The sequence below is a fragment of the Poecilia mexicana genome, unplaced genomic scaffold (assembly GCF_051168715.1).
Source record: "Poecilia mexicana isolate PSO_F unplaced genomic scaffold, ASM5116871v1 scaffold_13, whole genome shotgun sequence".
NCBI classification, from domain to species: domain Eukaryota; kingdom Metazoa; phylum Chordata; class Actinopteri; order Cyprinodontiformes; family Poeciliidae; genus Poecilia; species Poecilia mexicana.
The window spans coordinates 20,297,933-20,310,127 of NW_028263382.1; the positions used below are offsets into that span (position 1 = coordinate 20,297,933).

General features: G+C 36.7%; 1 protein-coding gene across 1 annotated transcript; it reads right to left on the reverse strand.

Annotated features, from left to right (window-relative positions):
* Window positions 1-416: 416 nt before the first annotated feature.
* Window positions 417-11,333, reverse strand: LOC106909853 (cholinesterase-like). The gene is made up of 10 exons (XM_088011853.1): window positions 11,240-11,333; window positions 9,739-10,028; window positions 8,140-8,374; window positions 6,743-6,875; window positions 6,500-6,651; window positions 5,178-5,364; window positions 3,365-3,672; window positions 1,292-1,501; window positions 1,060-1,217; window positions 417-794 (listed from the first exon to the last, which is right to left on the reverse strand). Exons 2-10 carry the CDS (start codon window positions 10,019-10,021, stop codon window positions 706-708), a joined length of 1,755 nt encoding a protein of 584 aa, XP_087867979.1. The 5' UTR covers window positions 10,022-10,028; window positions 11,240-11,333; the 3' UTR covers window positions 417-705.
* Between the last annotated feature and the right edge of the window lie 862 nt (window positions 11,334-12,195).

A 12,195-nucleotide genomic window follows, 5' to 3' on the forward strand; every position in this document is an offset into this window, starting at 1 on the left:
CTCGAACCCCTGAGATTTAATTTTTTGAAACTCAGAAACTGTGAAGTTGTTACTATGCTTTGATACAATATCTGAAAGCCCTGAGGACGATGTAATAGTTTTGTAAGCTTTTGATGGCTTAATAATAAAAGTTCTCACGTGACGTCACACTTCAGTGAACTTTGTAACTGATAGCCTTCTTGGTAGACAGATGCTATGGAGCTGCTGTAGCAATGATAAACAAACCACAAGGTTAGAACTAGGTCTTGCAAATATAGCTTATAAACAAAAGTAAAAGAGAGGCTACTGGACCTTTTTCTGTTGCTATTTCCCCATTTTCACATTTGTATTTAATAATAAGGTGTAAAAAGGTCAAGCAAGAACAAGTGACTTCTTGTGTGTTTATAACAAATGCTAAAAAAGGAGTAAAGAGCACATAGCACAAACTTGTTTTAATGATAAACCACTTAAACAACTATTCCTAATCAGCAGAGGAAGCAAGTTGTTCAAATAGTGTAAGAATATATATTTTGTACACACATTCTAAAGGGCCTTTTTCCAAACTATGCTTTTCAGTGGACCCTTCAGTAAAACAGGCTATAGGGCCCCAAGAATCGACCTATAACCTTCAGGTGGTGCTCTGTTAATATTTAACATATTTAAGAAAAGTAGGCACCCACCTGTTACACATTAAACACATGAACTAAACAGAGAGCAGGAGATCAGTTAATGGGCTAAACTGATAACTAACAAAATAAGAAGAAACACCCAATTGTATTGAACAATCCCACTTGAACTGCAACGCCTCAGGATATCTGTGAAAGACAAAGAGCAAAGAGATTGTGTGTGGGATTAAGTAATCGTTCACAAAGAATGGTTTCAGTTACAAGCTTTAATTTCCTCTTTGAGTTAAATTTTTGTTTAAAAACTTAGAGCAAACCAAAATGGCTAATCTCAACAGGCAAAACATTTCTTTTCGAGATATTAACTAAAACTGTCCGACTAGAGATGCTTTATATAAAACCTAACGTTTACATTTGTGTCAGACTGTGTAGAGGGATTTGTTAGTGTGTGTCTCACCTGACATGTTCTGAAATTTAGGAAACAAATTGTTCCACAGATGACACTCATTAGCTTTAAACATCTTCTTTACTCCTGTACTGTCGTCATTCAAACTGAGATACTCCTGAGTGTTCGGTTTAAACAACGGCCAATCACCTCCTTTAAACTTTGGATTTCTGAAAAAGTGAAACAAAAGTTTTTAGGTTTCTCACAATCCCTGCATGACTGACTGAGAATCTATTTAGCCTACCCAGTCCGGGCAAAGTCGCCATAGTGCTGCATAGTCTTGTTGGCCAAAGCAATTTCATCCTGTTGGTACTTCAAGACAGGATTCAGAGGCATCCCAAAGACAAATTCTATCTCGTAGCCATGCATAGCACCCGCCCATTTTGGCCAGGGATTTTTGGATGACACGTGGTCAAACAAATAAAAAAAGGTCTTACCACCACGTTCTGCATACCTAAAAAAAATAATGAAAAGCCAATAAATACATCACAATGAAAACATCACATTTGCATTTCCTTAGAAATGTTGCCAAAGTTCAGGTGACCTATTTATTTCAGTGCAGATGAAGCCCCAAACAGAACTCTGACATTTGAAACCCTTTTGTCTAAAATAGGACCACATCTCACTATTACAGCCACATGTAAGTCTTGATACTAAAAGAAAAGTATTGAGCCACCTCCAATTTTATTTTAGTTTTTTTTTTTAATATCATGAACTGTATAGTAGCTGTATAAATATATATTATGATTTTGTTAAAAGCAGCATCTAAAAAATCCATTATTTATTTTTGGTCTTGAAACACATTGATAACATCAAATAATTAAAGGTTTGACAACTAGAGTTGTTCTGCACCGTAACTAACCAGAACAGTTTTTTTTTTTTTTTGTATTCTTGATATTTTTCTAAAGATAAGAAAAAATTCATTCCCCATAATGTATTGTTACCACCTTCAATTTTTTTTTTTTTTTTTTTTTTTTAATTTGGCCAATTACAAAGACAACCTTATTTGCACAGACATTTTAAAAAGTGTCAGTGTTACTGAAATGTGTTAAAAATTCATCAAGTGAAACATTAGAGTAACTACTGATGTTTTAATCCCTTATTTCTGGTAATTGTGATGATTTTTGCTCACAGATCATGAAATGACATAAAGGATTAGAATGTTACATCAGACCAATTAAACAAAACATGTGGCGTAAAGAAAGGTATGTTAATAACTGCTTAAAAGTTATTTTCAAAAGGCTTTTCTAATCTGAAAAACAAGCCTCAATAAAATGCACATTTAGATTTATTGAATATGACTGTATGTCATTGGGATTTTATGTGATGGACTTATGCAATAAGTACATAATTTTGAAGTGTAGGAAAAATTATGTATTTCTTTTTATTATTTTGGAAAGTTTACCTGTGTTTGATCAAACATATGTACACCAGTTAGAACAGAGGATGTTTTTTCTATATAAAAGTATTTATCACCCTATTTTCCACACTATAAGGCGCACCTTCAATTAATGGCCTATTTTAAAACTTTTTTCATATATAAGGCACATAGAATAGACAGTACAGATAGGGTTGCCACCCGTCCCTTAAATACGGAACCGTCCCGTATTGAACGGGACGCGATTTGTTCCGTACTCTACAGATGCGGATGTGTAATAATAAAAAGTTGGTCCCCGAGTACTTTATATAGTAGGCTGCCCCAGTCATTGTTTCACTCACGGTGTTGGTGTTGCAATATTGTGCCCAACTGCTTTCTGGGTAACACAGACCAACCGACACGCTGCCACCACAGTCTCTGTCTCTCCTCCCCCGGCCCCCCGGCTTTAAATGTATAGGGGCTGGTCCCTTGGTAACCCTAGTCGAAGCACCCTGGATGAATGTCTAAAGCCACTTTGTTGACATAAAGAATATCAACAAAACAGTCCGACTCCGGATCTGTGAGGAGAGCCTTCCGCGACTGGGCTGGGGCGTGGCCAGGCGGTGGTCACCCTTCTCCGTTCGCGCACAGCATGTTCGCGGAGAACGTGGTGCTAAATGACCTGCAGATGACCTGATTATAGACAGTAGGTCTGTCAAATTTTATTAACAAACCACGTTCTGACAACTATCCCAGCATGCACCGCGCGCTTCTTCTTCTACGGGCGAAAATGAAGTCGGCGGCTGCTTACCTAGTTGCTAGACCTGTTGTGGCTCAATATTGGTCCATATATAAGGCGCGCCGGATCATAAGGCGCACTGTCGGCTTTTGAGGAAATTGGAGGTTTTTAGGTGTGCCTTATAGTGCAGAAAATAAGGTAACCTGATATCTGGAACTTACCTGGTAGCAAAGTCCACTACAGGACAATTAAACATCACATCTCCAACCATCCTAGCCATTTCATCACGGTTGGTCTTCGTATTGAATTCATCTCGCCAATCAGTGTAGTGAGAAATAACGGTTTCTCTAACAATCTCACTTAAATTTGTCACTCGTGGTAAACCATCCATAAAGTTCTTCCTGGTGATGAAACTTTCACCCTCGCGAGTGAAACCAGGCATTCCATAAAAAAGAAAGAAGGTTCCTTCATCTTTATTCAAGCCGATCAACAGCTCTTTTTTGGGAAGAGTAGAGCTTTTAAGCAACGTCTGCAGATGAAAAATGATATGATTATTGTTAGGTATTCATTGTCAAGTCAAATGTTTTAGTTACACATAGGTCTCTAAGATCGTTTTAGAAATTATGTTGAATTGCATAGTTTATTGGCAATGAACGTCACTTTCATAGCGAGTAGAACAAGGGTCCCCAAACTTTTTCCTGTGAGGGCCACATAACTTTTTCCTTCTCTGGTGGAGGGCCGGAGTCAGTTTGTAACAGACAAAGTGTGACGATTGCAGGAGTGCCTAAATGTAAAAATGTATTGTTTTCCAGAAAGCACAATCAAATGACCCTCTCTGGGTTCTTCACAGAAAAAATCCAGGAAATAACACCATTTATGACGTATTTTCCGGACTATAAGCTGCAGATATCTCTAGGAAACCACAAAAAACCTAAGATGCAGCAGCAGCAGCAGAGGGGGGCGGACACCCAAAATTTGAGTCATAACAGATCAATTGAATATCACATTTATTACGGTTGAAAAAGAAAAAGTTACCAAGTTTAGATTTAACTGAAATGATCACGGAAGTTTCCGAACGGTAACTGTAACAGTAAAAGTGCTGATCCTTCGTGTCTGCTGTGCTAAATGAAAATGGGGGCTTTCTTCTTCTTCTTCTTTAGATTCCAATGGCAGCTTGCATCCATTATTGTTGCACAACTGCCATCCACTGGATCCTAATATCTATACCTCAAATTCTCATAAAAATCCAGCATTATTTAAAAAAACAAAAAATCTTCTTTTCCCCTCAATGCTTATTAACTGATCAACAATATTCTCAAATTTCAATTCCCTATTAAAACCTAATTCCATTTTAATGGGTGCTTCTTTTTTTTTATTTCCAATTTTGACTTTGATTTATTCACTTCCTGCTAAAGAGCCCCCTGGTGGTTGAAGGAAAATTCACATATAAGTCGCACCGGGCTATAAATCGCATGGTTCAAAGCTTAGGAAAAAAGTAGCGGCTTGTAGTCCGGAAAATACGGTATATGAAAAAAAAATCTAAATGCTCTCTGGTATTGTTCAGGGGGCGGGAGCAAATGTAGAGGCGGGCCAGATCTGGCCCGCGGGCCGTAGTTTGAGGACTACTGGAGTAGAACATTAACAGACAATAACCACATAACTACTGGTTCAATATGAGCAAAATGTTGTCTGTCCATATCCAAATTAAGACATTTCTGGGACCACAAGTTTATGGTGCCATTCGGTGGAAAACCTAAAAGAATTTATCACAAAATCTTAATATTAAAAAATAAATAAATAAAAAATGTTGTACTGGAGATAAAAGATTTTAATTTCCCTTTGAATGTGTGCAATTCCATAAGAGAGGAGAACATTAGAGGTCCTTGGTCAATGAAACAAGGTTTGCTGTTGTTTAGCAAGAAGTTTTTTTTTTTTCAAATGGTAGTTTAACATAGCATTCAATATAATTCAAATATTGTAAGTAATGTGTAAAACATTTGAAGAAATCACTTATGCAAACACATAGAGACTTACTTGTATGTCAGATGGTAGGAAGTCTCCATCAATATGTGGGACAAATGGCAAGGACAAAATTGAAGGAGGTACAAGATTTTCAGATTGCTTCAGAAACATCTTTTTAGGATCGGCATTCAGCAAACAATACTCCAGACGGGCAGGATGATCCACCGGGCAGCCTAACAATTTTGCTAGTTTTAAGGATCTGTTTGTTGGGAAAGAAGTTCAATAAAGCAATTAGTTAGCACCAAGGAGGAATGACAGTACTATGTAAAGTAAATAATACTGAACATTTATTGAAAACACACACAAAAAAAGGGACAAAGACTAACATGAAAAACATAAGTCCTGGGTGTCCTGATCTTTGGTTGTCTTGGTGTTTTTTCTGTATTTATTGTTTTGATAATTCGTTATCTGTGTTTAGTATTTGTTATTGCTTATTTTGACTGAACTTTAGATCAGCCTGTCCTTGGTTAATTTAGTTAGATCATGATTATTATTCATTTCTTGCATTTAGTTTAGAATGCATTTACATTCTCACTTATTAAGATGAGGTTCTTTTTTATTTTTAAAAATGTGTATTTGTCCATGCCATGTGTAATGCAGCACATGGCATGGATTTGAGGATTAATGGAAATGGCCTGCACTGTAATCAACCATAGAGTGAAGTGCCAATCTGAACAAGGTGGCTGTTAATACTAATATTTGAATTAATTCAATAAATGGGCACAGAGAAGCACATTTACATTATATGTGACAAAAAAAAATATTTACGTCAAATTGAGGTATCCCATCATTTTTTTTAAAGTGGGTCAAGCTATTTTAGACAATAAAGTGGTTCAAATTTCATCATTTAGCTTTAAACAATATAAGATTGAAATTATGAAAATTGGGTTTGATCCTCTGAGTTAAATGACACTGAATGGAGTCATTTTTCAGTGCAAGTAGGTGAGCTTTGGAGCTTTTTACAGTTTGTTATTGTCAAATGAAAAAGTTTGCGTTGCTGCTGTAAACTTTTGATCTTCCATGGCGGATTAAAAGTTTGAGTGGATTACCGCTGTGTGATAATGCATTTTTTGGAGTCAATCTGATATCAAGTACATACAAGGTCAGTATCGCTGACACCAATACTGATACCGATAATTTTCATTTAGGTTTTTATTTAAGACTACAAATCTAACAGTAACTGATGAAGAAAGGATGCTGTCCTTTAGTGTTTCTTAAATTTAAAGGATACTAAAATAAGCAATTATTTTACTTGATAATATTAATGTAAGTCAGCCAGTTTAGATCTACACAGAATATCCAGGATCAAGTAGCTCAATACCAAGTACACATACCTGTCATATATCTGAGTTTTATTCGCTATGGCCCATGCTGCATTAGGGGCGCCGCTCTGCATCACAGCCCTTTGAAAGAGGCCCTGGCTGCCTGGAGAGACCATGTGGAACCCCACAGATGCTGCCCCAGCACTCTCCCCAAATATTGTTATCTGGGAACAAAAGTAAATGCCAGTACATTTACATTAATTCATTCAATATTACTCTTTGATTTTAGGAAAAATAAGGACAATATTATTTTACCTTAGTAGGATCACCTCCAAAGGCAGCAATGTTATCCACCACCCATTTAAGTGCCAAACGCTGATCCAGTAGGCCTTGATTTCCCCGGATGTTGTTGTTGTCAGGAATAGCCAGAAAGCCAAGTGGCCCCAGTCTAAAAATCATGACCACAACCAAGAAAAGAAATATTAAAAGCATTCAACATATGTCAGTCCTGTACTCAACATATTTTGCTGTCACTTCCACCTTGTGTTCAAACTGACCATTGTTATCATTTTTGAAGATAAAGTGATGTAAAGGAAACTTTATAGAAAATATAAAAATAACAAGAAAAATGATGACAAAATATGTAAAGCGATTCAATTCAAATTGTATAATGAGATTTGATGAATATAATACTATTATGATATTAAACTGATACTCTCTTTTTAATAAGCAGACTTTGGCAGTATATTCAGATAGATAAATACAAACTACCGTAATTTCCGGACTATAGAGCGCACCTTACTATAAGCCGCACCTACAAAAAAAAAAAAAAAAAAAAAAAAAAAAGACTGGAAACGTATATAAGCCTCACCAGGCTATGGGCTGCTGGTATCTCCGCTGCTCTCGGTTTTCCACAAGGACACAGCAGAGGGAGTGTCCTTAATAAATCTGCTATTAAGGAAGCAGCCTTCGTCTCCAACGCCGAACCATGGATTCGTTCACGTCGAGTTTACGTGCAGCGGTTCTATTTCCCTCCTGTACTGCCAGATCGATACTCCTCAACTTAAAAGCGGCATCATTTGAACTTCTTTGTGTGGTTTCCATGATGAGCAGGTGTGAGTTTGAAGACATTTCTCTGTCGTGCCTGCTGCTAGCATGTACTTATTCTAAACTAAAATTAGCACTTTCTTCTTTTAATTCCAATTTTGACTTCCGATGATTCATTTCCTGCTAAAGAGCCCCCTGGTGGTTGAAGAAAAAATCCACAACACGGCTTATAGTCCGAAAATACGGTAGTTCATCTTGTGAATTTTTAGTGATTTGCCTTCTTCTGGCTGTAGGGAGTGAACATGAACATGTTTATATTAATGTTTCCAAGATGAATATTGAACTGGCTCTCATAGTATTTGAGATAACCAGTTCAGTCAAACAGATGTATGAGATGCCTATTGTGGACTTTGTAACAGAGTTTCTCCAATCCTGGTCTTTTGTTCTCACTTTTAGCTTCCATGTTCCAGATGACACTCATGTCTGAACAAATGAGTCAGAAAAGAGTTGTGGAAAACTTGATTCTGTTGACATAATCTTTTTCTTTGAAAACAATGAAAACTTGATTAAATGTTTTTGAACAGAAACAGCCAAACATACAGAAAGCCGTGTGGCCAGAACTGGGATTGGGTACACTAGTGGTTTCAATTGAAATGTTTTCTCACCTGTAATTTATAGATACCACAACAACATTCTGAGATTTACACAAGAAGTGGCCTTGGTAGACATCCAGGGTGGATGTTCCTGACATAAAGGCACCTCCATATATCCAAACTAATACAGGAACACGATCTTCTGGTCTGGGTGTGGGGGTCTTGAACAGAGGGGCCCAAACATTCAAGTACAGACAGTCCTCACTCACAGGGGTGTTTGGATTCCACATCTCCGCACCTTCAAACCCTGCAACAATATCACATTGTTATTAACAATAAAGTTTAGTTACAGCCGCTGTAAGATTAATAAAACGTTTGAGCCAAATGAATCCTTAGTCTTTATCACAAGCACTTCACAGACTAGATATGCTGAACTAGCTCTTATTTTATCATCTTCATGTTAAAGACCATTTATGACAAATACTGTGCAAAGTTATGAGTCACTCCATCATTTCTTGATTATTGACAAGCCAGGAACAAGGCATGTGGTGGAAGAGAGCTTTTTACAAGTTTTCAGAGTTGTGCATAATTCCTGTAGATTATCTGAACATCTTTAAAAGCTTTTCATTGGCCATTGGCTGCTTTTTCACTTATTTAAGCACCAAAATTTTTAGTTTAGTGTTGGGCTGTTCATCCCTAAGTAGAAGGTTTATAAGTATTATGATAGCTTTATAAAGTTCAATGGGATACTAATTTTAGTCAGCACATTTCATGGATAAGCATGATTGGTAAATGCTGTATCCATATCTTACTAACTTACCTACCTAGTCCAGTGTTTACAAAGAGATCAAGCAGTTCCTATGGAGGGATTATTTGTTTGTAAACACAGTGGATGCTCGCTCAGCTTGACTGCAGCAAAGGTCGGCCGGCCTTTAAATGTTCACTGGTTGCCATGGTAACTGGCATTTATCTTGCTGTTATAACATTAGCCAGCATTTTCTCAGTGTACTACAACTCTTTATCACAGTGTGATAAAATTAATTATTCAACAATATCGACATTAGTGAATGTGATGTGTTCTAATGACCCATAAGCGTTAAATTTAAGTGAATAGATAAACGACAAGAGAAAATGGCCCAACACCAATATTAAGTCAATTTGTTCACCATAAGATCAATAGCAATCATATCTTAATAGTCCCTCCAAATAACATAAACACATAGGTAGTGAGCAATATTGAACCGGAATAGGGATTTTGTAACATGTAAGTTTTAATTTGAAAAAAAAAAAAAATCATATTTAGCATGGAAAGGACAAATAAAATACAGTGATTTCTTCCTGTAACTTGAGAGGGAAAATGAGAATGTAGCAGAATCCAACAAGGCAGGTGATAAACTAAATCATCAGAAATTACAAATGCAGTGGGTTGAACTGCTGCATTTATATCTGGCCACTTCAGTTTTGCTGCCTCAATTCTACAAATATCCCCCACATCCACCTTGCAACAACAGCAGATCATCTTTTTGTTGTTTTTCACTTTTGTTTTATTCTCCTAAATTTAGTCAATGCAAAGGACAGAACTTACATCATAATATGACAAGTTTTTAATGATAATATAGGTGAATTAAACTTATTTTGAAATATCTTGATTTGTGTAGCATTGAATCATACCTGTAAACATGTCATCTCGCAACTGGTAGCAGGAATTTGGTAAAGATTGGGCATTTCTCACATTGTTCCATTTATCCATTGGCTCTGGAGGTTTGAATCTTCGATTTTCAGAAGGCGGCTTTGCATACGGAATTCCACGAAATGCTTGAAGTTGACCATCTAGCACATTAAAAACATTCCCTCGAACTTTTCCATATTTGGTGGTGATTATAGGTTCATTTTCATTGGCAAATGATGCTGTCAGGATGAGAAGCAGCAGAAGCAAAGGCTGAAAGTCTGCCATGGGAAATCTGAGAAGGACAAAGCAAAGGAACAGATAGCCATTATTATTCATTTAAGAATTAACACTTTTAATAAACGGTGCTTTTACTTGATTTTATCCACCTTACTATTCAACTATATCCACTTCTTTCATTGTCTGATTTAATGGGATCTTATTTTGTGTGCTGTTTAAATATCCATATCTCTCTATATCTAGTTGTTTTTATTTATTTCTATTCTATATCTTTTTTCTTGGCACATTAAGTCTATGTTTGTCATGTGAAATTTGTAAAAAAATAAATAAATAAAAAAAAAAACATCACTTGACTCACAACATACGCTATTAACTTTAAATAGAAACTAATAGAGTTAAAATATATTATGCTTTGAATAGCTTGTTGTGGAAAAAAAAAAACATTACCAAGCACTGTCAGGTGAAATCACTCAATCAGGTTTATTCATATATTGTGCACAATACAGAGAGTTTGTAGGACAATCAATAATGAAGGAGTTCTGTGTGAAAAGCTCTCCCAGGCAGAGACAACACATGAGTTTTATACCAAGGTAAGGAATCCAAAACATGGGTGAGACAGTCTGGTTCCCTTGCAGCTGCAGCAAAACAACTTCCAACCTTGTGCGTGTAGCCCAAGCAAGTTCTTTTGGTGAGAGTTCACAAGCACTTCATATAACATGATCAGCAGATGTTAACTTCCCACCACACGCTGATTCTGGAACACACCGCACACATCTGTCTATGTCTCTTATTTTTTGAGTAAAGCTAACATGATCGCACAGTTTCAAATCAAGTATCACTTTCACAGTCTCCGTGCCACGTGCAAGGTGGTCAGGCGCTGAATGCCGTGAGTGGCACGAGCGCTGCTTGTGACAGGCGCGCAGCCGACAAAAAAAAAAAAAAAAAAAAAAAAATACTGATCAAGCTGCAAGTGTGTTGCTATTTCTGCATCGTCTATAATCTTCAAATATCGGTGAACTCCGAGTGCGTGACAGTTCAGGTTACTGGATGTGCACAAGCTCTTGGGGAAGGGAGGGGAGAATGCAAGAGAGTGGGACTCTGCGCACAGATGTTCAGACGCATGCATTCATTATAAAGGCAAGCAACTTAGAAAAGTAAAAAAAAACAAAAAAACAACACATCTAATTTTTGGTGTGTGGCCAAAAATGACACAAGTGGTTACTTGTGTCATTTTTAGTCACACACAAAGTTTTAGTCGTGTCTTACCTTGTCAGTCAGTCAAGTGTATTTGTGTGGACTGAGTCGGCACACAGCCTTAATGGGATGAGGAAGGCGTTTACACCCTTAGTCTAGTGCCTACCCCGCTGTCCCACCCATAATATGACTTCAACAGCTGCAGTCAACACACAGTCATCACAGCAAAGAGAAACTATTAATAGAAGTATTTTGGTCACTACGTAATTTTAAATAATAATTATATATATATATATATATATATATATATATATATATATATATATATATATATATATATATAAAAGTAAATGATAAAAATCTAATCATTTCAGTTTACTTTATAATGCTAATTTACAACTGATGTCATCTACTTTATGGGACGAACACACTCAATTCATCCTCACAAATACCCAAATTAATCCGATAAAGCAGAAGCCAATTATAGCACAAATTACAACCAGTCCTATTCTAACTGAGTTTAAAGGTGTGTGCAAAATTTACATTTTGCAAGTTCCATTTCCATTCTTCCATTCTCAACTGCTTCTAAAAACAACCCAAGCCCTTAGAAAAACACACCCAGGTTTAAGTTTTTTTTTTTTTTTTTTGCTGCGTGGAAAGGCGCCGTTTCAAAAATCTCCAGATAGTTGCAATAAAGGAAAACTACGCCATTACCTAGACATTAATTACCTAGCAACCCCAGCAGAGCCCGTTTTCTGACGTAGCAACCCAAGCAGAACTCCAGGACCTTTAAACCTAGTCCACACGGCAGGATTTTTGGTCCAGATTTTTCCTTTTGGACAATATTTTGAATTGTGTGGCATCCCAAACGAGAATGCAGCTTTTTGCATAGACATAATATAAGAATTATATTATATATATCTTATATTATGTCTATGGCTTTTTGACAAGTAAGCCAATCAGAAAGCACGGTGACATAAGCACGGAGGAGAATAACAGAAGTGTTGCAAATATGGCCTACTACTAAG

Coding starts and splice junctions, on each gene's coding strand:
- LOC106909853 (XM_088011853.1), bottom strand. CDS start 10,021: ATGGCAGACTTTCAGCCTTTGCTTCTGCTGCTTCTCATCCTGACAGCA. Junction 6,652..6,742: donor TTGGAGGTGATCCTACTAAG/GTAAAATAATAT, acceptor TTTTGTTCCCAG/ATAACAATATTTGGGGAGAG. Junction 795..1,059: donor TAAATTTCAGAACATGTCAG/GTGAGACACACA, acceptor TGTCTTTCACAG/ATATCCTGAGGCGTTGCAGT.